General features: G+C 51.8%; 11 protein-coding genes across 13 annotated transcripts; 5 read left to right on the forward strand and 6 right to left on the reverse strand.

Annotated features, from left to right (window-relative positions):
• Positions 1-474: 474 nt before the first annotated feature.
• On the forward strand, positions 475-1,336 carry AAFC00_003842 (uncharacterized protein; the record flags this gene model as incomplete). Its single annotated transcript, XM_069343375.1, has 2 exons — positions 475-587; positions 649-1,336. 2 exons carry the CDS (start codon positions 475-477, stop codon positions 1,334-1,336), a joined length of 801 nt encoding a protein of 266 aa, XP_069201202.1.
• Positions 1,337-1,833: 497 nt separating this feature from the next.
• Positions 1,834-3,694, reverse strand: AAFC00_003843 (uncharacterized protein; the record flags this gene model as incomplete). Its single annotated transcript, XM_069343376.1, has 2 exons — positions 1,834-3,330; positions 3,539-3,694. The coding sequence occupies 2 exons, from the start codon at positions 3,692-3,694 to the stop codon at positions 1,834-1,836; spliced, it is 1,653 nt and encodes a 550-aa protein (XP_069201203.1).
• A 540-nt stretch (positions 3,695-4,234) lies between these two features.
• On the reverse strand, positions 4,235-5,934 carry AAFC00_003844 (uncharacterized protein; the record flags this gene model as incomplete). The annotated part of the gene is made up of 4 exons (XM_069343378.1): positions 4,235-4,464; positions 4,525-5,587; positions 5,648-5,831; positions 5,888-5,934. The coding sequence occupies 4 exons, from the start codon at positions 5,932-5,934 to the stop codon at positions 4,235-4,237; spliced, it is 1,524 nt and encodes a 507-aa protein (XP_069201204.1).
• Positions 5,935-6,323: 389 nt separating this feature from the next.
• AAFC00_003845 (uncharacterized protein) lies at positions 6,324-9,473 on the reverse strand (the record flags this gene model as incomplete). The annotated part of the gene is made up of 2 exons (XM_069343379.1): positions 6,324-9,090; positions 9,142-9,473. 2 exons carry the CDS (start codon positions 9,471-9,473, stop codon positions 6,324-6,326), a joined length of 3,099 nt encoding a protein of 1,032 aa, XP_069201205.1.
• A 1,403-nt stretch (positions 9,474-10,876) lies between these two features.
• Positions 10,877-12,947, forward strand: AAFC00_003846 (uncharacterized protein; the record flags this gene model as incomplete). Of its 2 annotated transcripts, none has more annotated exons than XM_069343380.1 (5): positions 10,877-11,117; positions 11,223-11,497; positions 11,575-11,723; positions 11,796-12,039; positions 12,255-12,947. In XM_069343380.1, 5 exons carry the CDS (start codon positions 10,877-10,879, stop codon positions 12,945-12,947), a joined length of 1,602 nt encoding a protein of 533 aa, XP_069201206.1. The 2 variants fall into 2 exon arrangements, with proteins under 2 accessions (XP_069201206.1, XP_069201207.1); XM_069343381.1 differs by having other exon boundaries at positions 12,258-12,947.
• A 1,590-nt stretch (positions 12,948-14,537) lies between these two features.
• Positions 14,538-16,340, reverse strand: AAFC00_003847 (uncharacterized protein; the record flags this gene model as incomplete). 2 transcript variants are annotated; one of them, XM_069343383.1, is made up of 1 exon in its annotated part: positions 14,538-16,340. In XM_069343383.1, one exon carries the CDS (start codon positions 16,338-16,340, stop codon positions 14,538-14,540), a length of 1,803 nt encoding a protein of 600 aa, XP_069201209.1. The 2 variants fall into 2 exon arrangements, with proteins under 2 accessions (XP_069201209.1, XP_069201208.1); XM_069343382.1 differs by having other exon boundaries at positions 14,538-15,767.
• Positions 16,341-17,321: 981 nt separating this feature from the next.
• AAFC00_003848 (uncharacterized protein) lies at positions 17,322-18,530 on the forward strand (the record flags this gene model as incomplete). The annotated part of the gene is made up of 1 exon (XM_069343384.1): positions 17,322-18,530. The coding sequence occupies one exon, from the start codon at positions 17,322-17,324 to the stop codon at positions 18,528-18,530; it is 1,209 nt and encodes a 402-aa protein (XP_069201210.1).
• An 83-nt stretch (positions 18,531-18,613) lies between these two features.
• Positions 18,614-19,663, reverse strand: AAFC00_003849 (uncharacterized protein; the record flags this gene model as incomplete). Its single annotated transcript, XM_069343385.1, has 1 exon — positions 18,614-19,663. The coding sequence occupies one exon, from the start codon at positions 19,661-19,663 to the stop codon at positions 18,614-18,616; it is 1,050 nt and encodes a 349-aa protein (XP_069201211.1).
• Positions 19,664-21,671: 2,008 nt separating this feature from the next.
• AAFC00_003850 (uncharacterized protein) lies at positions 21,672-21,969 on the forward strand (the record flags this gene model as incomplete). The annotated part of the gene is made up of 2 exons (XM_069343386.1): positions 21,672-21,860; positions 21,931-21,969. 2 exons carry the CDS (start codon positions 21,672-21,674, stop codon positions 21,967-21,969), a joined length of 228 nt encoding a protein of 75 aa, XP_069201212.1.
• A 1,647-nt stretch (positions 21,970-23,616) lies between these two features.
• AAFC00_003851 (uncharacterized protein) lies at positions 23,617-24,153 on the forward strand (the record flags this gene model as incomplete). The annotated part of the gene is made up of 1 exon (XM_069343387.1): positions 23,617-24,153. The coding sequence occupies one exon, from the start codon at positions 23,617-23,619 to the stop codon at positions 24,151-24,153; it is 537 nt and encodes a 178-aa protein (XP_069201213.1).
• A 391-nt stretch (positions 24,154-24,544) lies between these two features.
• Positions 24,545-27,073, reverse strand: AAFC00_003852 (uncharacterized protein; the record flags this gene model as incomplete). The annotated part of the gene is made up of 2 exons (XM_069343388.1): positions 24,545-26,704; positions 26,813-27,073. The coding sequence occupies 2 exons, from the start codon at positions 27,071-27,073 to the stop codon at positions 24,545-24,547; spliced, it is 2,421 nt and encodes an 806-aa protein (XP_069201214.1).
• Positions 27,074-27,377: the final 304 nt, after the last annotated feature.

Consider the following 27,377-nt stretch of genomic DNA (forward strand, 5'->3'; position numbering starts at 1 on the left):
GCTTGCATGAACAAAAGCATCACCTTTTCTATTACCTTAGCAATTCTCACGATTTGTCTTGACTCTGTCAGCCAAAGACAGAAAGAACATCTCCGTCATTTTGCGGCGCGGGATCGGAGGTCGGCGATGCATCTGGTAACTCGCCGAGCCTCCATTGTTCACCTCGAGGAAGGTGCACGGTGCTTGTAACAAGATACAGCACCTCACAAGTACAGAAGCTTGGCACGAGTGAGGATTGGCCCGTGCTTCAGCTTGCAGGTGCACGTCAGTCGCAGTTGCCTCTGATGGAGTCTGTGTAGACAGTGTACCTTCCTGTACAGTAAAGGTATAGCACCAGCCTATTGTATACCATCCACAACTCCGCCATCACTTCCAGCAAATATACCCATCGCAGAGATTAGCTTCCATCTAGATTGACCACTTGCGCGAACTCCCTGATAGACAACCACCATCCACATACGGTCCTTCCCCAAAATGGCTTCGACAATCACAGTGTCCGCCGTGACAGGCGAGCCAGGCTACTCCTTCTCACAACCACGACAGACGATTGCCGGATCTGGCATCACACAACACGCAGGCTTCTACCCGTATGTCATATGCCCCAAGTCTGCTTCCTCATCAATATCTGTTGCTGACTTTGATCCACAGATACACAGACAACGGTGGTAGCACACTGGGCATCTCCGGCTCAGACTTCACCATCATTGCAGGCGACACCCGCCACACCTCTGGCTACAACATCAACACACGCTACGCACCCAAGCTCTTCCGCATTGGAGGTGAAGGTCCCGAACACAAAGGCAGCAAGATCGTCCTGAGCGTCGTCGGTTTCGCAGCAGATGGCCACGCTCTCGCCGAGCGGCTGGACACGATCGTCAAGATGTACGGCTACCAACACAACAAGCCCATGAGCATTGCTGCCTGCGCTCAACGGCTCAGCCACATCCTATACAATAAGCGCTTCTTCCCTTACTATGTCACTGCCATTCTTGGCGGTATCGATGAGGAAGGCAGAGGTGCTCTCTACTCGTATGATCCTGTCGGCAGTTACGAGAGAGAGCAGTGCAGAGCTGCAGGCGCCGCTAGCAGTTTGATCATGCCCTTCTTGGATAATCAGGTCAACAACAAGAACCAATATATTCCTGGAAGCGGGACTGGACACGCCCTGCAACAGAAACCTGCTGTGCCTCTAGCCAGAAAGGATGTCGAGGAGATTGTCAAAGACGCATTCACGTCTGCCGTCGAGAGACATATCGAGGTTGGTGACGGTCTTCAGACCATGATCATCACGCGAGACGGCATCCAAGAATCCTACCACGACTTGAAGAAGGATTAAGGAGAATGAAGTACACGAGTTGCGCGATACGATGGGACTGGGTCACAGTGTACTACTAGACGCGGAATTCAATGCATGGCGCGTGGTGCTAAACCAACAAACAGCAAGGACAGAGGCTAATGAGTGCTCGTTCGTAATCGCCAAAGAGCTAGACGGTAGAGGTAGCCCATTGCATCTGTGCCATCCCTTAATTTTCTGTCCGATTCGATGCTCTCTTCCGTGACGCTCGCATCATGCTCTGCCGTATTCAGATTTTATCGTGGAATATCTACATGTTCGGGGTCCCACATGTGGCTCGCTAAAGGTTGGTCTCGCCGTTGTCGTTCGTCTTCGTCATCGTCGTCCTGAATACCGTCTTACGTTTGACTCATCCACGACTGATGACCTCGAGAGCAGTGCTCGTTACTGAAGACATCGCATCAATGTCGTTCCTGTAAATTTCCCCAAAGATCAGATCGCAGAAACCAACGAATACGCTCTGTTCCGTTTCAACCACACTATTCCCACTTCAGCACCTTTTCAAGCCCAGCCGTCGTCTTGGGGAACCAAGCATCAAGCCTGAAGTCCGGAATTCTCAGCCTGAGCTCCGCCTGCAGTTTCTTCTTCTGATCCTGCAGAATAGCGATATCGCGCTTGACATTCTCGCGGCGCAGACCCACTGCTCCCGCCACTGAACCTGCAGTCACAGCGCCACCGCCGCCCCGAAGCAACAGCGCCGCGAGCTCATCGATATGCTCAAACGCCTTGATCTTCAACGGCACAGAATGGAAGTCTTGGTCCTCGTCGCCGCCCTTGACGGCGAACTGGTACAAGTCGCTCGTGGCGTCCATTGCCAGGTCGAAAGCCAGGTCGCAGAGCCGGGGCGCGCGGATGTTGAATTGTCGTATGTCGCGCACGATGTCTTTGAGGCCGTTTTCGAGGTTTGGTGCGTAGAGATAGTTGCCGCGCTGCGAGAGGAAGTGCGTCCATGATTGCTGCCGCGAGGCTATCGATGTGCGGATTAGGTCGGCGTCTTTTAGCTCTTGCGGGGTTATCCAGAGAGGTTCTGAGGCTGATCGTGGAGGAGGTTGGGGTGGGGGTTGTTGCTGTTGTTGCTGTTGGCGGTGTCGTGTTAACGCCTTGCCTGCTGGGTCGTTTTCGTGGAACGGATGCTTTTTGGCGGTCGGGATGGGTCCCAGCGATGTTTGCTGTTTGGTAGTTGGTTTCGCGGCGATGCTGGCTTTCAGTTCTGCTAGCTCTGCTCGGAAGGTCCGCAGTTCTTTCTGTTGGTCTTCTTGAGACTTGAGCTGGGTTGTCAAGGCATCGATTTCTTTGCGGAAGTTGTCGGATTGGTCTTTTAGGACTGATTTGTTCCATTGTCGTTGTTGCTCGCGCTGCAGTCGTATCATTTCGACCTCTTGACGGAGAGTAGTGGTTTCGGCTTGCAGAGCATCGATCTCTGATTGTTGCTTGTCTTTGTGCTCATCCTGTGCTCGATGGACTTGAGTGAGCTTGTTTTCTAGGTTCTCGAGTCTGCCTGACGAGGGTGTGCGAGTCTCCGCTCCAACGAGTGAGTGTCGTTGTTGATCATGTTCGCACTGTGCTTTCCGTAGCTGAGCTAGTCCACTCTCTAGAGCCTCTATTCTGTCATCCAATAGCTTACGAGTCTCCTCTTCTCCCAGTAGATCTCGTCGATGACCATACTGTTGCCGTGCTTGTTGCATCTGAGTGAGACTAGTCCCCGAGGCTTTGAAGTCGCCATCTAATGCCGCAAGACTACTCGTTCGCTCCCCATGACCCGTCTCACACGAGTTCGACCCACTCGATCTCTCCGCATCTACAACAGCTTCGGGCTGTCCGTCCTTCCTCAGGACCGGCAGCACCAGGTCCAATAGCTTGGACGAGAAATCTAATAATCGAGTACGGTCCAAGTCTTGGTATGACTCGGCAAGCAAAGATGTCTTTGCCAGGACCTCGGACATGGCATCTTGTCGTTCATTCTGTTGGATATGTGACTATGTAGTTCATCAGCATTGGTGTTTTGAAACATTCATACTTTCGAACTCAAGAACAGGATACGCAGAAAAATTGGTTCGTCGGGGAGAGAGTAAGCTACGCGGCAAAGAACGAGTCGCAACCATTACAAACTTGTGCAATTCCATACTCAATTGACTGAACGATAAAAGAACGAAAAAAAATAACGACAGGGAAATGGATACATACCTGCGCATCATCAAGATCAATACTATATCTCTTCCTCTTACTACTACTACCCTTCCTCACAGACGCATCTGTACGGCTACCACCACCACCACTACTACCACTTTTCTCATCTACCCCGTTTTCGGCAATCTCGACGTTCCGCCGCTTCTTGCCCATTCTTATTTCTTCTGTGCTGCTACCGAGCTAAGAGCTTCATTTACCTTTGTGTTCATAAGGGAATGAAGTGGGATTTGGACCATCAAGGTACAGTACTAGACTCCGAGGTGCGCGCGGGATGGTGGTGCTGGGGACCGAAGTTGGAAGTCGGGGGACGTTTAGTCGACTTGCGCTGTGCGGCTTTGTTTTTGTTCTGATGAAGGAAGGGTCTTGACTTGTTCAAGATATCTTAGGGAATGATATCTTATTTCGATATTACTTTGATAAATTGTAAACGACTACGAGTAAAGCACTGTGTGTATGATGCGTAGGCTTTGTTTGGTAGTGGTAATTATTGCTCTTTTTCTGGGTATCATACTAGTGCGAATCGCTAATGTTCCCGGCCCTCTCGTTTCTTTTGTATTCTGGTGTGCACTATAAGAGCGCCTGCTATATTTGATGTAGTCATGGTACGTCTCCAGTGGAGGATCTGTCCTCTATTACTCTGAAATATGCAAATGACACAAGGTCGTAATCTGGACATAGTCCATGTGACTACCCTCATAGAGCGTCAAACACCTGAAACTTGACGACTTCGGGCTCGAGAGTCTCCGCGTCAAGTAACACCATCTCACCTGTATCTCTGAACTTCGGCACTGCGATGAGTCTCACGATCTGACCATTAAGGCCTTCGATCGTCGTCGTTTCGAACCGAGGTTGATTACCGATGACCAAGACATGTGGACAATTCTCCATGACGAAGCGATCCTTGTCTTGGAAAGGATAACACCCTGGAGAAACCTTTTGTCAGCAAAATCATCAGCAAGACGGAAGTGATAACGGGCACTTACACAACGTGTCAGGAGCTGTAGGTGCCACCAGTCTCCATCGGCACATGGCCTCCATCATCTCTAATCGTTCCTCTCCCTCCACATATTTGAAGATGTCATCTAGATTCTGCCCACCACAGCATAAAAGCCGCCACCCGTCTACGTCTCCTTCCCATGGATTCGTCACGCTGTCAAACCAGCCGGGCTCTCCATCTTCACCTCCCACACGATCAGGTGGCGCCATATAGGGCCTTGAATGTGGGAACAGAGCGGCGTGCATGGGCTGTTGAGGAAGCGACGTTTGCGTAGGGTCACTCTCGCCAGGTATTAGCGTGATCGGTATCGATGGGAGTAGAGTCGAGAAAAGTAGGTCTAGTCGATCCGTAGGAGCTGGATTGTAGCTTGCAGCATCGTAACCATATTTCCTCGAAGATGTCGCCGCGACTCCTTTTTTGTTGGCGATGTCGTCCAGACTCGGGATGGGAGAAGCGTGAGCGAGAGAATTGCCCACAATGATAAGCCTTGATATTTGAGATGCCTCGGCCTGCTCTGACGGTGTTGCTGATTCGCCAAGAAGATACTCCATGAGGAGATCCAGCTTCATTGCGTCTCCCTCATCTCCTGTCACTCCCAAACCAGACAATAACGCGATTTTGCCAGCCTTCTTTCGTTCTTTGAGTACTGCTTTGCCTTTGACAGCATTTGTTCCCTCGTCGACTTCCCACCGTTGTGGCTGGCGAGCCAGGTCCGGTACCTTGATCTCTATGACTTCAAAGTCTCCATCTGCGTTTTCTGTTCCCATGGCCGAGATGATGCATCCTGTGACCAATAAGGTAGTATCGAGGTAGGCGCCCGTAAGCCGTAACCTTCCAGACTCGTCCTCCAACATGACCTGATCTTCACCGTTGGGACTTATAAACTTCACCCTTGGCGGCGGAGCAGCGATCCAATGATCCTTGGAGATGTCGTCGAGAATGTTGGGTTTTAGTGGCATTTCCATGTACACCGTTCCTGTGACCCAGACAAGCTCGCCCTGTCGGACGTCCAGCACTCTGTCGACTTTGCGCACCTCTTCACCGGCAATCTGTAGATGTATCCGTGAGCATTGATGTCCTTCGCAAAACCAATGTTTGGGCCAACCGACCTCGAATCCATCCCAAGCTTCTGATGCCACTCTCTCCACTGCTGGTTTCAAGACCGCCAGACGCGCAAAGTACATGTCCGCATATTGTTGTTGGTAGTGTTTCTTTTCACCCTTTGGGAGGTGGTATGTCCGTAGTGGGGTGTAGACAGACTCGGCTCGTTCAAGAGTAGCATATTCTTCGGTTCTAGACTGTGTCAGTTCGATATGCTGCGTGCGATAGCTGTGACTTCAAGAACATACGATGATGGTTCGCAAAGTAGCGTCTCTACTGCTTCGGTTGGCCTCATGGCTACGACTCTGTCACAACGGTACTCAATGAGTCGTCCGTGAGGTCACAATCATTCCAAACAGATGTGCAGTAGATGCGGGTGATATATGAAGTGAGACGCGTCCTCCACCGTGAAAGCGCGTCACAACGCGCACTTGGCATCACTTTGCACCGATTGGGAAAGATGATTGCGCCACATCACACATTGCTCCGTTCTATGCGATCTGTTTATAGATATATCGTAGTTCATTTGATATTTACATTTTATATGATACATAGTTTTATACAGAGGGGAGTAATGACACGGGGACAATGACATGGGGGTATCCAATTCTTTCGGACCAAGGATGTTGGCGCATATGTTCGTCAGTGTTGGAGCAGTTGTGGTGATGTTCTCTGCCGACAATTTTACTCGGCAGCACCACCCATGCCCAATTCCACGACCTTCCAACCGTCCTTCTCGTTGGCAAAAGGCTTCATCTCTCCAAGTACAGCCATGTTGCCCTTGGAAATGCCGTTGAGCAAAAACCTCTCGGCCACGTCTCTGACTTGAGACTTAGACACGTCGAGTAATTGCTCCCTGCGGATGTGCTCCATCTGCGGTGTCACACCTGAGACGAACCTGGTCATGCCCTCTTCGCTTACGCTTCTAGGAGCATCCATAGCCTGGAAGACGCTGAGCTTGGCTTCCTCGAGGTCGCCGGCAGTCCACTCCTTTCCTACTGCCCATCTGCCTACGTCGCTGATGACTTTGATTGTGTTCTCGGGGTTCGGGTCTCTGTAAGCGTAGAAACCAAAGATGCCGTCCAGTCCTCGACTGTAAGCACCACCACCATAAGCGCCTCCACGCTCACGGATCTCACGGTGTAGGTGCTTGTGTGTTAGGAGCTGAGCTAAGATAGCTAGAGGTGCGCCAGATGCATTGTTGTAGGAAACTGTTGGCAGAGAAAGTCCCGAGTAGTAGACCTGATATGGCAGAGGGAAGAATGATTTACTGTTGCGCGTGATGGTCTGGTTCCAGTCGCGGAGCGGCAGGCTTAGGCTCGACAAAAGGGGTGCCGACTGAGCTGAAGCAGAGAAGGCGCCACCGAGGAATGTACGGAGGGATGACTCGTTGCTGGCAGTCGATTCAGAGCCACAGGTCAAGGCTATTCGCATGTTGGCAAGGTTCGAGGCGACCAGGGACTGGATAGCCCTGAGAGCTCGAATGAGTTCTTCAGCAATGCTTCCACCGAGCTCGGGATGGGAAGCGAGTGCCGAGATGGTGGCGATCTGGGTGATTCCCCCTGTCTGCTCTGCAAGACGACCGTGAGGTGTAATTCCAGCCTCGGCGAAACGTCTGGCGTAAGCGTGGCCCGACTCGGCTATGGTGTCAACACCACCGCTGGCGGCGCTTTGCAGAAGCTCTTTGAGTGCTGCCCTTGCCTTGGGGCTTTCGAAATCCGTCTCAAGAATGATCATCCTCATCAGATGATACATGGCAGGAACGTTCTGGTCCAACGCATATCCAGACATGCTAAGGCCTTCTTCGCAGGTGTCAATCGCAAGTGGGGACGTCACGGCATGATATCCGAACGAGATGCCACCAGTCTTCAATTTGATCAGGTCCTCGATCTCCTCCATGCTTTTCGTCTTGGTGCCAATACGCATGAGGGCATCACAGAACAGCGGAACGAAAGTTCGGAGCTCGTTCGGTAGGTTCTTGAAGATGCTCAGTGCGCGGAAGTAAGTCAGGCCGTTTGTGGGGGCCTCTCGCCATTGCACCTTGACACTGTCGAGCGACGACTCTCGGGTCTCTTTGGTCGGCTTATTTCGCGGTATATCCTTTACGTGGACAGATGGTAGACAAGACAGATCCTGGTCGGCCATTTGTTCTGCTACCAATTCGAGCTCACGCTCCCTCAGTTGCTTGTAAGCCGACTCCTTCGAGCCAAACATCTGCTCAGCCTCTGCTTTCTTAATTTCGAGCCTTGCAGCCTCTTCGCTCAGCAGCTCCTGAGAGTAGGTTGCAGACGGTTCCATGGTGAACGTGAGTGTGTGGTCATTCAGGAGGTACTTGTCCACAAGACCTTCCAGGTACTTGCCCTTGGCGAGCTCATTTTTGAAAGCGTCAACAGTAGGCTGCCAATCGAGAGCGTCAAAAACATCGACACCGTTGAACCAAGATGGCTTGAGACGCTGGATGATTGCCATGCCGAAGTTAGCCGTCTTGTGTTTCAAGCTGAGCTCAAGTTGGTGCAGAATGCCATCGATCTTGCTCTGGTCGAAGCCCTTCTCCTTGGTTTCACGGAGAGTGTCGAAGATTGCTTCCCTGACTTTCGGAAGATTCTCCTGCTTGACGCCGTTCAAGCCAATGGAGAAGATGCCACGGCGTCCGGAGCCATCGTAGCCAGTGTTGGGCGTATAGTCAGGGCCGAGGCCGGCTTCGACGAGATTGCGATAGAAGGGTGATCCGTAGCCATCCATTAGTAGAGATGAAATGACAGACATGGAGAAGTTCTCGAGCACGTTGGAAGCGTCGCCCATGAGCCAAGACACCGAAGTACGGTACTGTGAGTCCGGAGGATTGAGAGGGTCGACAGGGCCTTTGATGGTGATGTAGCGGGGTCCGTTCTCGAGACTCTCGGGTAGCTTCACGTCGGAATCGGGAGAAATCTTGTTGAAATTGTTCAATTGTGCGCCAATAGCAGCTAGATGATCGTTCAATGGCATGTCTCCATAAGTCAGGACCTTGGCGTTACTAGGGTGGTAATGGTCGGCGTGGAATTTCTTGAGCTGATTGTAGGTCAGATCAGTGATCTTCTGGGGATCACCGCCAGAATTGTTGATGGCAGGGAAGATGTGCTCGTGGAAGCGGATGTAGTAGAGGTAGCTGGAGTCAGACATCTGGCCCTTCATTTCGTTGTACACAACACCCTTGAAGATGATATCGTCGGCACTGCCAGCCTCTTTCTCCGGGTTTTCAGGTCCCAAGCGCCAGCCCTCCTGCGTGAAATCATTCGTCTTGAGGAGTGGATGGAGTGTGGCGTCAAGGTAGACAGACATGAGGTTCTTGAAGTCTTGGGCATTGGTCGTGGCAAATGGATAGGTGGTGTGGTCGGAAGAGGTAAAGGCGTTCATGAAATTGGAAAGAGATCGAGGGAGCATCTTAAAGAAAGGGTCGCGAACAGGATACCTACATGGTGTCAGCATTGCGCTGAATTATGGACTTCCAAGGCAAGCGTACTTCTCACTGCCGCAAAGCGTGGTATGCTCGAGGATGTGCGGGACACCAGTGGCATCCGGCGGATTGGTCTTGAAACCGATGGAGAAGACATTGTTACTATCGTCTCTTGCTATGTGAAGGTAATCGGCGCCTGTCTTGTCATGCTCGAAATGCAGCGCGGTGAGTTCAAGCTCAGGCACATGCTTTGCCCTCTTCAAAGTGAAGCCGTGTAGTTGGTCTCCTGGCCGAGGGTATTTTGCAAGATCGGTCACTGAAGCATAGCTGCGCTTTGTTAGAGGTGATGGCGCGGATAGACGAGCCACTGAAGGCGTCTTTCCCACGGCTCTCAACATGCTCCGGCGCACACGTGTCTCGCCCTGATGTGTATATCTGCTTCCTGCGGGTCCAAGAAGAGGCAGAATGCTGACAAGATCCTTTCACAGTTACTGATCAAGCGATGGAGAAGGGTTTTGTGAAATAGTGTCAGAGTGGATGAATAGATGGGCAGATGACCAAAGTGTAAGAAATTATAACTATTGTGGATGAGGTATGCAAATGACGCTTACCCACTCAATTCGGAGGCAAACACACACCACTTTATCACCACTTTTATCACCACTTCATCACCGTCGGGAGAATGGCTCCAAAGGGCACAGACGGAAGACTTAATAAACTAAGGCAGTAGGTACAGCAGGGTACAATACTGTATCCTACGTAGGTCAAGTAGCACAGATACCGTAAGGGAAGCGAAGGTAAGTAATGGAAATGCGCAAGGCTTGACGGCGAGCGGAAGGGAAAAAAGGTCCGAGCGTGCGCGAGAAAGACAAGCGCAAACGACGCAGACGAGAAATCATGAGAATAGCAATAATGCAATATTATCTCTACACTGTGTATCGTTCACTTACCTGGCAGTGAGACAGAAATCAAGAGACAGACGAGACGAAACGAAACGAGACGAAACGAAACGAAACGAATCGAGTGCGGCAGAGCGACGTTTCTTCAGCTTCTTCTTATTCTTCTTCTTCTTCTGCTTCTCTGCCCTTGGCTTCTTTCTGCTGCCGCCCGCCGATAGGTGAAGGAAGGTTCCTTGTTAGCGGCCCACGATCGCTTTTGCAGCACAACCACCGAACCTGTCGCCATCTCGACATACTCGATCCGCAGGAAAGTCAGGTTTGGCGCAACCAACTCTACTTACTGTCGGCCTCATTGCTTCCACATCCGCATCGCATCGCAATATCCATTCTCCGCTATCAGGATCTCAATATATACATATACAGTATACAACAGGTAGCTTACATCACCTGCTGTCTACCACCTCCACCACCACCACCACCACCACCACCACCACCAGACCGTCTTGTCCAGGATTGGCCTTCAGCCGCATCTCCGTCCGCGACATCTTTGTCTTCGTCTTTGGCGCGCCTTATCTTCCAACTGCTTCGGACCATCTTGGGCGGGTTCATCTTCAGCAACGCCTCCAGCCGTCACTGGCGACACTCCGAGAGTGACGAGTCGAAGGGGAGAGGAAGACTCCGAGAAGTGCAAGGGAAGCGGAGAGAGACGTCTTGTCTCGCTGCATTGCGGTCAGCACACGATACTTGAAACAGACAGACCGAGGTTACTACTACGCCACTGGATTCGAAGTTCTTGGTTTTCGCTCTCCATCGGAAAGGACTCGTCGGCCCCATGACACGTCCTGTCTGATATTTCGCAACGTCAACCATACTAACACCATTCTTTCTCGCCTCCCCCGACTATGGCTACGACGGCCCAGTTGCCTCAAAGCTCCCGCGCTTCGCCTGCTTCCGTCCTCGAAAATGACTCTCCTCTTGCTGCCGCCCCACCACCACCACCACCCTCCTCGAACCCTGTTGGGAAGAAGGCAAAAGCGAAGAAAGGCGCAACGGATCAGACTGACGCCGCGAGGCAGCTTCAGGCAAAAATCGCACAGCTAGAACAAGATGCCGCCGGAAGGTCCGAGGAAGATGCCGAGATTGGTATGTTCTCACGATTCGACAAATGCGCGCCGCATCTCGCAAGCGCGATCGCGAGCCATATCAATCACCACTAACCTGGGCAATGCTGATTTTTATAATTTGCAGAACGGGAAGTCAAAAAGGCCAATCGCGATTTGTCACAGTTACTTTCGAACATGGAGTCCATGCCCAGCAAAGTAGACGCGCTCCAACGAAAGTATTCCGAGCTCTTGGCCGAGATGAAACGGACGGAAAGGGAGCACATCAAGTCCAAGAAGCGAGGCGATCAACTTCAAAAAGAAAAAGACTCGCAACGTTCAGAGCTTACCAAGTCGAACTCCATGAAGGAAAAGTTGGAGAAGCTCAGTCGCGAGCTGACCAAGGAGAATAAGAAACTCAAGGTGCGCACATCTCACAAGACGTACATTTCTCGCATGCGCTGCGTTCGGTATATTGACGTGGCTTTTTGCGCTCGCAGGAGGATCTTCGAGAACTCAAGGAGAGTGCTGCCGATAAAAACGAGGAGCTGCAACGGCGGCTCGACAAGATGGTTTCCGAAGTCGCAGAAGTCGTGAGCGATCGAAAGATGCCAGATCGACCGTATGGAGATCTCGAAGAAGATAAAATGTACGACTCGCCTTTCCTTCTCGTCTTTTTGCCAGCAACGCTAAAATCTCGCTCTTTTCCTTACCAAAACAGATTCCGAGAGAAGTTCAAATCATTCGTCGAACAATACGAAATGCGCGAGATACAATTCGCTTCTTTATTACGGACCAAAGAACTGGAAATACAATTGCAGATGGCCAAGATGGAGGAATTGAAGAAGGCACAAGCGACAGAGTTGAGCAAGTCTCATCAGTTGACACGTCAGGTATCTACTTTCTCCCAGACGGAAAACGAATTGCGCAGTCAGCTGAATATTTATGTGGAGAAGTTTAAGCAGGTGAGCATCCTTCCGAAAATCTATCCGGCCATCAACACTCGCATGCGAGCATGACGGACCGATTATGCGAAAAGCAAAAGCACAGATACAGCATTCCTTTCCGAACACCATCACGTACCATGAACCCGAGCCTTCTTCCGTTCCGACCCAGAATCACAATTGACAACGAACCAAAGCCTTCTCTCCAGAAGTCATAGACTCACTGACGCATACAGCAGGTCGAAGATACCCTCAACAACAGCAACGACCTCTTCCTGACCTTCCGCAAGGAGATGGAAGAGATGAGCAAGAAATCAAAGCGCCTCGAAAAAGAGAACATGCAACTCACCCGCAAGCAAGAAGCGACCAACAAGAACATCTTCGCCATGGCCGAGGAACGGTCTCAGAGTCAGCAAGCCATCGAACGCCTACAAAAGGAGAACGAGAAGTTGAAGAAGCTCTGTCGCGCCATGCAGACCAACGGATACGGACGAGCGGACATGCGTGGGAATGTACACCCTGGTGGGCCTCACGGTGTAGTGCCCGGGGAGCACCACGACTCCGGCATGGTGGAAGAGGACGACGACGGTCTGGACGAGACAGACTCTGAATACGATGAGTATGACGAGGATGAGGAGGGCAGCGTCGAGGGTGAATATGACGAAGACACAGAAGAAGAGCCAATCGATGTGCAACCGAGGACTTTCGGCCCCCCTCCACCGCCGGCACCACCTCAACATCCACCACAGCAGCAACAACAGCAGCACCATCATCACCACCACCATCATCATCACCATCAACAACCACAGCAACAGCAGCATTCGGGCCCACAAGGTCAAAAGAGCCTGCCGATTCGGACGACAGAGCAGCAGCAGCAAACGGCGGCGGCCGCTGCTGCTGTGAATGGGCTCAATGGGGTCAAGCATTAGTACATTCTTAACGCTCGAATTGTAACAAAGAAACCACATAAAATTTCAATCTCTGCTTGAAGGTCTGACGTTGGTTATTTTCTTTTTCTGTCGCCTAATTCGACCGCTGACTTTGTGCTCTTTTCGTATGTCATCTAACGTGGCTGAAACTGCTCCTGCCTCTTTCTATTTCTCAACCTGCACAGATCCGTCCGTTCACCCCTCCTCCTTCCCCATTCTTCCCCAACAAGATAGAAGGTCATCGACCCCTCCACTTGCACAAACCCAACACCAATCCCCAAAACCAAACGCGCAGCATTGAACAGATCTTTGCCGTCTCCAATACAGAGCGCTTCCACTATTGGAGATCACTTGGCTATTCGTCACTTCTTTTCTTTCTTCTTCATCGAGGAATGGGGAAGAAGTGAACAGAACAAAAAGCGCTAGATCAAGAAACGAGGGAAGACCAGAAGAAGACTGATGAAACGCACTCAGCCTGGACGTTTTTGCCCCTTTTTTTTTCTTTCTTTGCTGCTTTTCTGGGAGCCTCTCTTCCTGACTTCTTTGTTTTCCGACCCCCTTTTCTTTGGGACCCGGAGCTGTGGAGCCTAGGACTACTTCTTTCGTCCTTTTCTCGCTTGGCTGTTCCGAACCCTTGAGTTTTACCGTTCACGTGTCGTTCGGGCAGTCGAGCAAGAAGAGAAGACGAAAGATAGAACCTGGTCTCCATAGCGCTCGAACCGTAGAGAACGATCGTAGAACGAAGAACGACGGAGAGGCGACGAATAGAAAAGACGAGAAAAGAGAAAAGGAGAGGGGATTGAAACGGAGGGCTGTGTGTGTGTGTGGGTGGCGGATGTTCTGACTTTTGGTTCTTTGCTCGCAGGATCTCCTGCTATTTCAGACCCGTTGTCGTCGGCAGACTCAGGCGCGCGGACTAAAGTATGGAGAACATTTCTTTTCTTTTTTGTTACCCTTTTTATGGCATCTTGTTGGCCTTCTTGTTCTGCTGCTGCTGCTGCTCTTGATCTTCGACATCCTGTGTCGGGCGTAGTGTGTCTTCTGCTATCTTGTCTTTTGATCTTCGTTGGCATCGTGGTATATACTTGTCCTGATAGAGGATGGTAAGATTGCAGTGGTAGTTAGAGGGGGCAGGACTTGGGGATGTCGTTGATCACCTCGGCAAGGGCAAGGACGGAAGGTGAAGAGAGGAAAGAGAGAGTGTTCGTGGATTTTTTGTCACTACTCCTTTGTTCGCGTACTTGAGCAGAGCGAGGTCTTCTCGTCACGAGTATATAGATAGAGAATCAGGGGCTGCACAAGGCTAGAATAAGGTGTGTGTGAATTGATATAGAGAGATAAAACACTGACCTGAGCAATCATTTAGTCAACCCAATGGTGACAGGTAAGGCACTCTGTCCTAATCCGGCACACGCCCGTGCGAAAAGGAAAAAGAGAACTTATGCATATACAATGTTACAAAAGTCCTTGATTGGCAAGAAAAGGAAATGAGATGGATACAGTGTCCAAGAAAGAAAATCGACTTTCCAAATCCGTTGTTTGTATTCTTCCACTACAGGTCGTGTTTGGAACAGCGCGCCAACCTTCCACCTACTCGACAATCTCCAGCTCGCCCTTTCGGTGCTTCGCAAACACATCCTTCCACTCGTCCCAGATGCGCACAAGCTCATCGACGTACTTGGCGTGGATCTCGTCGACGTACTCCTGGCTGGGCCTCTCCATCCTGTCGACCATGATCGGTCTTCCAACAACAATATTCAGCGGACGACGGTAAGGCATCATGCCGACATCATAGTTGAAGACGCCTCGTGCATGAAACAACGGCACAGTGAAGCCCATTGCTTTCTTGACGGCGAGTTGGACCTTGTGGATCCAAGGGTGGCCGTCCGGGTCGAACTGCTCGTAGAGTTCGTTTTCGCCGAACGCCAGCACGGGGACCAGATCTGCGCCTGTGCGGATGGCGAGCTTGATGAAGCCCTTTCTGCGTGCTAGCACGAGGCGCAGCACGCCGGGTTGGGCGTCGAGGCTCTCGCGGGCTCCGCCCACTACGATTGTTATGGCGCGGCCCATGCCTTCTTTGTTCGGTCCGCCTTTTGACAAGATGTTTTCGCACGACTCGCGGGACACGGATGCAAGGCCTAGACGGAGGGCGTAGTCTCTGTATAGCGGGATGCGAAAGTTGGAGTCGAGGGTCAGGAGGGTGTTGGTGATGCCGGGGAACAGCTGGGGGAAACCGAGGGCTTCCGTCGCAAAGGCTCCGAATGCGCCGTGGCTGATGATGCCGTGAGGGTGGTAACCAAAGACATATTTGCGTGTCGGCGGGAGCTCTTGGGAGCGATGCAGACGTGCAGGGAAATAAGAAGCAAAGAGTGACCAGACGGGCAGGCGACGCAGCCACTCGCTGCGGTATCTCAGCGTGCCATCCGTGCCTGCCTTGCTGAACAAAACATAAACGAGGTAGGGGAGGAGGAGTGGCCAGAGGATGGGGATAGTGCACAGAAAGAAAAACAGGGTGAGAAAAGAAACAATAGAGAGAGTGTGAATCAAGACCATGCACGTCTGAAGACGACGCTTCAGCGGAACATTGAGAGGCGCCCAGTGGATGGCAGACTTGTCCCAGCCGGCACCCGCACGCCGGCCACTGACGAGATCCTCTTTGCTCGATGACTTGACGTCGCTTCTGGGTTGCTCTTTCTGACCTGATCTGGGGGCATACTCGAATTGGTCGTCTGGCTTGACGCTCGTCAACTTCTCGCCGTCCTTGTTGGCAAACTTCTCGTAGACCAGCTTCGGTGGCTCGGTGTCGCTGTCGACTTCCATCTTGTTTCTGCCGTGTTGTTGGGACGAGCGTGATCCGGTCCGTCGATGCGTCAGTCTGACAATTGGAGAGCGAGGGGATGCGTCGAGGCCTTGACCGGAATATTCGTTGACGTCGTCGTCGGCGGCGGCAGCGGCAGCGACACCGTTGAGCGAAAGCTTGGGGTGGAGGACAGGTGTGTGTCCGTTGGTGGTTGATGGGTTCGCAATGGACTCGGTGGTGGTGTTGGATTGCGTGGTGGGAGGAGGCTCAGTCGCGGCGTCTGCGTAGGATTTGTCTGGATCTGGTCGTGCATCGCGTGGGTCTGGGAGCGGAGCCTGAGCCTTCACCGGCGTCATGGGTTCGTCGAGAACTTCATCTAGAGATCGAGGTTCGCTGCTTTGCCGATTGCCGAGACGAGGCGGAGTCTCTTTGATTGAGTCCTCGTCGACATCCCTGAGGCCTCCGTTGTGGTGTGTTCCGTTCGGAGTCACGGGTCTCTCTGCTGCCGCCTCTGCGAATGACTTCTGCGGCAGCGGAGGAAGGTGCAAGATCTCGCGGACCTGAGCATCTGTGGGTTCCGCGTTGAACGTCATTTTCCCACTGCTTCTGGCTTCTGGCTTCTGGCTTCTGGCTGCTGGCTGCTGCTGTGCTTGCTTGGTGTATGTTCCGTGCACTGTCTGTCGGGGACTTTGGTCTGTGACAACCGATTGCTGATGAACAGATTGTCACTGATTGACAAAACACATGGACGGTGACTTGAGAATCAAGACTCGATAGGGGAATGCACAATCTCTCAACCACGCAAGACCACTCTATGCCAACGAATTCAATCCCTGGACACTCTGTGAAACCCGTTTACTCGCATGTACTCGTACCTCTTCTGTACCTTAGCTCCCGTCAGGTTCGCCAGCAGATCTCACTGCGTATGACGTCAAGCCTGCCAAGTGCCATCTCCTGCCGGGATCGTCAGCAAGGTTACTCCGAACTCTCTGGACGGGCCTGGGAATGGTCTTCAATCTTGAATTGCCCGATTGCGATTGGTGGTGTTGAACAATGTGCCTTGGTAGCACTATCAAGGAGATGACTTTGTTGATCTTGAGCTGTTCTGGCGCTTGATGTTGGAGCATGATAAGCCTCATTCGCTTACATTCAAGCATAACTCTCTCCAACCAGCATATCTTATCTCTGGACAGATTGAAGACCATTTCCAGGCCTCACTCGTATCGGCGCTTGTACCCCAGAATAGTCCGAAGCAAGATACGGCACAGCAGATCAATCTTCCATGGCTGTCTTTCGAATATTATTAGAGTGAGCAGGACTGAATGTCTACGCTTCACTCACAAACAACATCTGCTGTAGGTCAAATTGTTGACAGCTCATCGTCGCGAACGGAGCGAGTCCCATGCGCTGCAAGCTGTCGTTGCTGCTGCTGACTCACCTTACTTTGCCACATGCCATCACGGTAGTTAACCCAATCACACTTGCCCACATGTTCTACGTCTAGCCTCCATTTTACCATCTTTCTTTTCTCTGTCTTTTATCTCCTGTGTTTACCCTAGTGGCCCTCTGCAAGCATGTCATTCAGCGCCACAGGCGCAAGGAGACCCCTACAGTCACGGCAGAAAAAGAACCCTTTCCTTCATCGGACTCCATCATCACCCCTCAACAATCTCCCACGTCGCAAACCCACTTCTGCCAGTCCATCCTTGAAAAGAGCTGCAACTGAAGATCTTGCTGCATCAGAAGAGCGTCTAGACGTTACAGGTATTGTCACCAACATACCTCCACGAGGTGTGAGTCAAGATGTGGTTAGCTTGATGAGATATATACAAGCGAGCGCCTGGAATGCGATTCCCGAGCGCGCCGCTGGCATGAACTCCACTCGGATCGCTGAAGTCTTGAACTTCCGGAAGAGCTTGCCTAAGGTAGTCTCCATGGCTCATCTACAAGCCGTGAGCAAGTCTTCGACCGCAACGGATCGCGAACTCGCTCGCTTGACCCAGGCTGGTGTCGTGCGGAAGATCAATGTCCTCGGGCGGGGCAAGGGCGGTGCTGCAATGGGAGAAGGATTGGTCCTGACTGAAGACTGGACGCGGCTCGTCGAGGAGAGCGCCGACTTGGATGATGCAGTCAAAGAGAAATACAAGAAGACACTTGGAGAAAATCCCACTGCTCTTAATATCGATGTCACAACTTTCGAACCAAAGGAGACCTCGGACCTTGTTTCTGCTGGCTTCCTTACTTTCACGAGCTCACTAGCAAACAATGCCGAGCTCTTTGCGCGCCCTGGAGCGTGGTCGCTTGGAACACCCTCGGCCATCGCCACATCCGCAGCGACCGGCACCTTGGCCGCTGTGGGTGGTCACGGTGCCGTCCACGAGGGCGGCGGTGGAGGGGGTGGCTTGCATCCTTCTTCGCGCGTGCAGACCAAACCTGGCGGTCAATTGACCTTCTCCTTACCCGCCACCGGCTCATACCTTAGAGTCCTCACCGAGGCCCGCACTCATCTGCTACAGCTGATATCAAAGTCCTCACCGAGACACAAAGAAGCAACCAAGGATATCCTACGTGAAAGGTGGGATGGAGGCATCCCTGCCGATGATCCTTCCAGTCGAGCCAAGCGAGCGCGTGGTGAATGGACCGGAGTGCTACCTGGAAAGACCAAGAAGTGGAAGACATTTTACGGCATGGACTTTGTCTGGATACTCGAGGAGTGTCTAGGCAGTGGCGCTGTCGAGTGTTTTGATACTGGTAGTGTCGGCCTGGGTATTCGAGCTACATGACCCTGAGCACCGAGAAATATTGCAATGTGGCAGACAAACTGCATTGTCATCAATGCGACACTCTACATCTACACTGCACTCACTCACAACTTGCTGCACACGCCCATGTATCCCTGGCCGATGCGCAACATATCAACAGCCTCTGTAACCATCTCTTCGACAATGGCCCTGGCTGGCTTGACTTCACCGATCACACCGGCGACTTGACCCATCAAGTATGGCATGTCAACGTCTTTGTCATCGTCCATGTCTTTTTCCATTGGAGTGACACCTTCAACCTCGGTCAACCTCTTGATGTCTTCCGGTCGATCGTGCCAGGCCTTGATATACTCGTTCACTCGTACCCGCAGGGGCCTGCCGCTTACCACCAGTGTTCTCAACGTGTCCTCAAACCTAGCCGTCACCACGGCATCTTTGTGGAGCTTTGAGCATCCAGCTTCCTCACTGGCGACAAACCTTGTGCCGACCCACACCCCAACCGCTCCCTGCATCAGTGCCGCAGCAAGACCTTTACCGTTGTAAATTCCTCCAGCAGCAACCACAAGCGCAGCTTCACCAGTCAGCGGGCTCTTGTATCTTCTCGCAATCTCAACAACCGCGGGAACCAGAATATTCCCCGAGATATCACCCGTGTGACCTCCACCTTCGCCGCCCTGCGCACACACACAATCGACGCCTGCCTCGAGCGCCTTGACCGCATGCTTCGGATGACCGATCATATTCATGATCAGAATACCCGCCTCGTGCAACCTCTCAATGACATGCTTAGGCGGCACCCCAACAGCAGAAACGAACAAGTTTGCCTTCTCCTCGATCGTCACCGTAATCAAATCATCCAGCTGGCCATTCGTGTAGTCGTGATTCGTCTTTCTCGCGTTCCCGCCCACCTGCGGCAGAGCGAGATCCACACCGAAGGGTAGATCTGGCGACGTGAGATGGGCTTTGAGCTCGTGAATGATCTCGCGTAATTGGGCAGGTGTGTAGCCCAGTCCGCCGATGACTCCTAGTCCGCCGGCGTTACTCACTGCGGCTGCGAGTGGCCCTGAGGACGTACGTGCCATTCCGGCCAGCACGATCGGGTACTTGATCCCCAGGAGTTTGGTGAGGGGCGTCGAGAGCGTGGGTGGCGCCATGGTTTTGTTGCTGTTGTGTTTATAGTACTCTGTATCACGGAATTCGTGGGCTCCGAAGAAGTGGCTACAAGTGAAGAATATGGATAGAGATCAGGTTATGGAGATGGATTATCCCACTACTTCTTCCATACATGTACCCCCGATAAAAAGGTGGTCGTACGTTTATATGAAGTGTATAAGAAGCATAGCACCGCCCTCGTCTTCCCCACACTTGATTTACCCCGCTGCCGAGGCATCTTCTTCTCCATGTCTCTAGTCTTCCTCTAATACACAGTAATGTATGTTGCCCAACAATGCTGTATCCTACCACTGACAGTAGCTTCGCTCGGAGCAACGGCATACGAAGTGGCTCAATCTTGCTCAACTTTGCGTGTTTCATCCGACTTGGACTGAGAGTGCACACGCAGCTCCGACTGGTGTACTATTGTCTATTACTGCCAAACTTTCGCCTCTTCAAGTGGCTGAACAGGCGCACTCCATTTCTGTAGGGTTGTATCCACGGGAACGAGAGGAGTGTTATTGTGGCAGTGAGACGACGAGACATATGTATCTCTGTTCTCATGCCGGAATCTTCTTTCGTTACTGATGGTTTTCTTTTTGTTTACGCACATCGAATGTATACCGGATGCGCCTGCGAGTGGCTGACATACATTCCAGATATGCGTTTTTGTTGTCGAAACAAGAGTGAGGAACAGTAAGACGCCCTCGACCTTCACTTGCGGCTGTCGTGCTCTCTACATATGAACCCAAATCGTGACATGCCTGTTCATGACCAGACCGTGTTCAGTAAGCGAAGCAATTGAATACCTGTGGGTTCGAGGATGAGGACCAGACTTGATTATTTTCAGATCCTATGTATGCACACGGAATCATGTTACACACAAGTCGAAGACCAGACTTGGAGGTATTGCTTTCAGCGGAAAACAACATGCAGCAGGTGGCAGGGTGTTGACTTGGTTATGCGAGAATGCAGTCCATGATAAGGCGCTGTGGAGACGAACAGCACGGAGATCCTATGACGAACATGTTCGCTCTGTTCCTTGCTGTGATCTGGTCCCTAACACGAGAGGAGGAGAAGTTGCTATGCAGGTCTACAAGGTATGTATGTTCACAGTCGGCAATGCAGAGGCATATAGTCGGGATATTCTACCTTGACATCTTCTCCGTGGCTCTGAAATCAGATGCGGTCACTTGGCAATCTCGCATTGCGTGAGAAGAACACTTCCGTCTCCACTATAGGTACACGACCATACCCACCACCCAATAGCAACAGCAGCAGATAAACTACCGATCGCGTCTTCCGCGCGCAGATTCACATCAATAAGCAAGGAAACAATCATTCGACGACCGACGCACGGGCAAAGCAGCAAAAAAATAGCCCCGGATCAGTGAGGTAAGCCTGGCATACAGTACATCACACCACCCGAAAAGGTCAAGGCTTCACCTCACATCACCCCATACTCCGGACCCCCTTCGAACGCAGGTTTGTCGTTGCTTCCGCAGCGCGTCGTCCGGATGTCTGGGCCCTATTATAGTAGATTGTCTGGTGATATTGTAATATGTCGCGCATGAGTGATGGAAACAATCAGTGTTTCTTCTTTATCTTTAGCCCTTCCCTCCGCTCTGGCCCATACCGATCCGAGGAACAGGTGATTGGGAGATTTCGTGCTGTGTGTGTGTGTGTGTGTGTGTGTGTGTGTGTGCACCTTGCGTGTGTGTTTGATGATTATGGGTCATGCATGTTATAGAGTAGTCGTACATGTTTTCGGTAGGTCTTGTCTGTATATAACGGACTGGTAACATCCTCTCGAAGGATTCTTTTTTTTTTATCATCATCAGCTATAGCAATTCCAACATCATCCCCATCAAACAGTGACTATCACATCGCAGCAGCAACAAAACATTAAGACACGAGTGATACATCATCCCAAAAGAATTCCAATCTGTTTCGAACATCAACATAAGATCCGAGATCAACTCTACCAACCAACACTCCTAACCCTCAACCATGGTCTCACAAACGCCCATCCGCGCCTTCATGCGCACCATCACCCGCGCCTCGCAGACTAGTCAGATCCTCAACCGCACAGCAGGCAGAGCGACGCTGCACGCACACAGCAATGCCGCCCTCGCCTCGAAATTCGGCAGGACAGCAATGGTCTACTTTCCGTTTTACGTAGCAGTACTCGGCTGGCCGGTACGTTTCAATCTTCAGGCATCTTATGATTCTATATAAGAAGCAGGAATACTGATAGGTGAGGAAACAGTTCTTGGTCTCCAGCTACTACAGACGTCATGGTCTTTGACTCGTGGGTAAGCCCATCCTGCTGGCCGTCGAGGGGATGGGTCCTTCGATTGAATCCTCGTATAACGCCAAGGGCGAGCGAGTCGTCCGCGATACAGAGGAGAACTTGACGGTCGAAGAAGGGCATCTCACTATCGCTCCCACTTCATAATCCAGGAGAGAGAAGACTGGCAGGTGGCTTGGTCTTATGGAGAGAAAAAGAGAAGACGAGGAAAGAGCAAGGATACGACACTTTCTCTTTCCATCTTTTCTGCATTGCATTGCAAAAGGTGTTATCGGGGCAATGGGCCAACCAGGGAGCCATATACACTATAGCGATTTCGCATCAGCGCTGCATATTTTCATTTTGTTCGAATACCAGAATGGGGTAACAAATGGGGAGGGGGGGCGCTTCCGGGAGATATACTATCATCACTGTGTATCCAAATATGGATGAACAGCTGACAAAACAAGCGATACTTCGACATACAAGTTCAAGATTACACACATTTCTCTGTGGTGTTGGATCCAGTACCGGTAACTACAAGCCCACTCCAAGCGTGACAACGGTCTACACGCTCTACAGCAATTCACTTATGCTGCTCGTTCTGTTCGGAGACGAAATACTCCCCTCGACTGGTCAAACGGTTCTATAAGAACTGTTCGAATAGGTCGAACCATTCGGGTATACTTCAATTGTTCACCGAGTGCGATCATGGATAGTTTATCGACCTGAGTAGACACGCAGAGCTTTGAAGTTCCTAGTACAGCCGGTCTGTTCGATTACTGTGCTAGCGCTCCTGTATGTGTATATCTGTGCACCAAATGCAAGATGCATAAAGTAAGTAAGGTACAGTACGTCGTCCCCTCTTATACCGATGCCTCACCTCACTCATCTAGGTAAAGTACTGTACAGTAGTACCTCCAAAACATCCAAGCGAAGCCAAGGCACAGCAAGGGACCGACCCTCTACTAGTAGTAGTGGGGTAAACAGAAGCGGAGGTGAGGGGCAAAGCAGGAAACAATCACATTTTGTGGGGGTATGACGACCGCCGGGTATCACAAGGTAGGTAAGGTAAGGTGCCTTGCAGTAGGTAATTACCCGACTGTACCTTGCATACGGTAAGGTACCTTCGTCATGGGGGACATGGCTGGATTACTTGTACGATATGATGGCATACAGTGCTATACTTGGGAGAAACAGGGTGCAGTAATCCTAAGAGGTAGCTTACTGTAGGTTGCTGTCATCGAGCAGCGGAAAAGGATACCTAGGATGTTGGCATTCGGCTAGTTGATAGAAATGAAAAAAAAAAAAGATCCCGAGGTTGATTTCGGGGTATGGTTGTGTTGTGGGTCCGGGCATATGGATGCTTTATATACTTCTGTATATCTGTACCTCAAGGTTCCTCTTTGTTTACTCTTCTGTTTTGTCTATATTGTTTTGTTTATGAGGTCTTGGAAGCTGGTTGTTCCATTCGTCTTTGTTGTATTGAGACTTATCATAGGTCGAGAGTTGGACCATCATACTCGTGTGCACGAGAGATAAAAGAGCGCGCATCTACGACGGCAACACCCTGACGAGTCAAGCCATTCCTGAGCAACGGCTGAAGTGAACCGCACACACATACACACCTCTCTGTCTCTATATCAACCCAATCACCAAGCAACAATGCCCGACCCAACCGACCCACCACAAGGCGCCTACCCCCTAACAACCAACTCCCTCTCTGCCCTCGCAACCTATACAACCCACCCATCCTCGGGCCTAGCTCTAAAATCCACCACCTCACTCCCGGCCTCCTCCATCTTCAGCCCCATCACGACCTCGACTCCGGCGCCCATAAAGCTCTACTCGACAGTCCAGGTGTCTCGAAGCGCTCACATCGAGCTCAACTCGGCGCTGTTATATCTCAACCACTCATGCAGCCCGAGTCTGGAGATCGACACGGAGAAGATGGAAGTCAGGGTTGTGAAAGACCGGGATCTGAACGAGGGGGATGAGTTGTCGTTTTTTTACCCGAGTACGGAGTGGGCGTTTGATAGGCCTTTTGAGTGTCTCTGTGGGGCGGCGCAGAGAGGTGGGACTTGTTTGGGCATGGTCAGGGGCGCGAAGTATTTGAGTAGAGAGGAGCTGGAGAGGGGCGGGTGGTTTGTGAATAAGCATATTCTGGGGATGGTGAGGGAGAGGGATGCGGAGGGTCCATGATGAAGTGGACCGAGAGGGGGTGGTTTGAGGACTGAAAGATGACTTTGCAGAGGCTGGATAGATCGGCTAGGATACTTCAATCGAGACAATATCTCTTCTCCTGCTCTACCACTGCAGTACCTGCTGGGGAACACGTGAAAAATGCAGAGGACAGAGGAGCTGGAAGGTGCTGCGGTGATAGAGCAGGATAAAAGTCAATTACTGAGCACTGGAATCTGGCATCAGGGGTGCTGCACTTTGGGGGATGGACAATGTTTGTGAAGGCAGTCGCCAATAAATCTTTCATGACCTGGTATGATTGGAAGAAGTCGTCTACATGTTACACTTACGAGTGACGTTCGACATCTACATACTTGTCCGGCTCAGACTATACAAAAGAGTATAATCGAGTCTAAGCCCATCCACCTTTACCTCCAAATCCACTACTCTCCTCGACCTGCCTCTGGTCCTTGGCGCCAGGTTGGCCCCTCGTCCTCTTCTGCTGCGCCGCCTCATGCTTGCGCAACTCCTCGGGCACGCGCGAGATGGAACTCTTGCTGAGCATCTGTTTGAGGTCATACATGACGTCTGCATCCTCGTTGCCCAAGAAGGTAATGGCGACACCACTCTTGCCGGCACGACCTGTACGACCGACACGATGAGTGTACGACTCGATGTTCGTGGCCATGTTGAAGTTGACAACCAGAGAAACATCCGGCACATCGATTCCGCGACCGGCGAGATCGGTTGCGACGAGAATGTCGGTCTGCCCGTTGCGCAAACTCGCGAGAGCGGCTTCACGCTGTTCTTGCGTCTTGGATCCGTGCAGGGTGACTGAAGAGTATCCCATGCGTTGGATATCGCGGGCGATGGCGTCGCAGTTGCGTTTGATGTTGACGAACACGATGATGGGAGGCGCAAACTCGCGCGAAGCCAGAATCTCTTGCAGACGCTTCTTGCGCTTGTCTTCGCCGGCGACGAATTCGACACGCTGTTCGACTGTCTCGACAGCCTCGCCGACGTTTCCGATGGTCACAATGGCAGGTCGACGCAGGTACTTGCGTGCGATGCGCTCGACAGCGGCAGGCATGGTTGCCGTGTACATCATCGTCTGGCGGTAACGGTGTTTGCCTCCGATGTGTCGTGACATGGCCGCACTGTTCTCTGCCGTCTCATCGTCAGGTTTCTCGTTGCCCACAGGCAGGGCGTCGAGGATCTTATTGACGGGTTCTTCGAAACCCAAATCAATCATGCGATCGGCTTCGTCCATGATGACATAGCAGCATTGTGACAGCACAAGCACCCTACGCTCGATACAATCGACCAGACGACCAGGCGTAGCAATGATGATTTCGGCACCGTTGCGCAGGTTGTAAGCCTGTTCTTCGATCGAGTGACCACCAACAATAGAAACACAAGTAAAGCCCAAGGGCGTAGCGAACTTCTTGGCTTCGAGTTCGATCTGTTGCGCCAACTCACGGGTGGGTGCGAGAATGATGGCATAAGGACCGTCGTTCTTGGTGTAGTCATCCAGCGCGGGCAATTCAGAGATATAAACAAGCAAGGGAAGCAAGAAAGCAGCAGTTTTTCCGGAACCAGTGACGGCAACACCGATCAGATCGCGAGATTGCAGTGCAATGGGGATGGCAGCTCTCTGGACAGCCGAAGGGGTCTCGTAACCGACTTCCTCGACGATTTCCATGAGACGTTTCGGTAGATTTGCCTCGGCCCAGTTGCGCATGGGGTTGGGTATCGACCCGCCCTTTGTGCTGATATTGAAGTCTTCTTTCATGATGCGCCAGTCTCTCTCGCGCATCTGGTCCAATCTCTTCTCGCTCCAGTGTTTGTCCAGGCCGTTCCTGCTCTCGGCCTCTCGTCGCCGTCGCTCCATGTCGAGGATCTGTTGTGCGCGTTGCTTGCCGGCTTCGGGGTCGCGTGCTTCGAGAACCTTTGCGTATTTGGTCGCGATCGCGAAGTCGTCGTCCTCGGCAAAGCCACCCAGCTTGCCCCTGCCGAATGAGATGGTGTCCTGTCGGTTGGCATACAGAGGATTGTGATCCGCACTCGTGTCCTCCTCGGCATTCCACTCGAAATTGAACTTCTTTTCCGTCGTCCTCTTCCGTTTCTTCTTTGCAGAGAAGTTTGATGTACTCTGCTCGGCGCCCATGTATCGCTGCCGGATCTGAGCAGCCTCGGTGTCCTGCGAGTTGGCGCCCTTTTTGCTCTGTGGCCCGTTCACAATGGCGGTATCCTTTGGTGGTCGAGGGGGTTGCATGTCGTAGCCTTTGTTGTGTCGCTGCTCTCTCTGTCTCATCGAGGCAGGGCCAGTGGGTGGAGCTCTGTCTCTCTGTGCGCGTGGACCGGTAGGAATGGCAGGCCGACCGTCCATGTCCCTGCTCTGGCCTGTGTTCACGCGACCCATAGAGGCCCCATTGGTTCCATTTGAGTATCCTTTAGAGTGTCCGTTTGTCGCCGGGTGTTCTGCTTCTTCTCTCCTTCTCTGTTCTGCAACCTCCCTTTGGCGCTTTTCCAGTGCGATTCTCTCTCGTTCAGCTCTCGACAAGAACTTGGGCTGTGAGTTTGCTTCAGTCAGTAAGTGTAATGGCAGCGCACGGCGACGAGAAAATGACAAACGTAAACTCGTGGTCGGACGATAGATTGGTTGGGGTTTATTTCGTACCTTCTTTGCTGCCTCGTCGGCAGCCTTCTTCTTGGCCAGGATGTCTTCGATGCTGAGAGGTTGACTCTTGGGTTTGGCCGATGCCCAGCCCTTTTGTTTTATGGGCATCTCCGGTCCTATGCTTTCCACGGGATCTGATGGCGGCGGAGGCGGAGGAGGAGGCGCATTGTCGACGGGCGCTGGTGGTAGCGATGACATGTCTGGCGGCGGCGGCGGCGGTGGAGGTGGTGGTGCCTCTGAGGGAGGAGGCGGAGGATCCATGTTTGTGTGTGTGATTGTGTTGATTTAATCAAAGTCGGCTTCTTCTCGACGATATCGTAAGTGCGCAGATCATGAGATGTTGGATGTAGCGACAAAAGTGTGGCGGCGATGTATTGATTATCAATCTAGGCAGGTACAGCAATGCTCAAGGTCAGAGAACGGGAAGGTGCTCGCTCTGTCTAGATCGTGGGGTAGTCACACCAGAAAGTCGCTTTTTGGACCTCCGCCATACGCAACCTGCCACCGATTCGTTGCCAACACGAAACCAAACCTCGGAGTAATTAGACTTCTCCTACCTTCAAAT

Source organism: Neodothiora populina, assembly GCF_041146345.1.
Source record: "Neodothiora populina strain CPC 39397 chromosome Unknown canker_contig_16, whole genome shotgun sequence".
Lineage (NCBI taxonomy): Eukaryota > Fungi > Ascomycota > Dothideomycetes > Dothideales > Dothioraceae > Neodothiora > Neodothiora populina.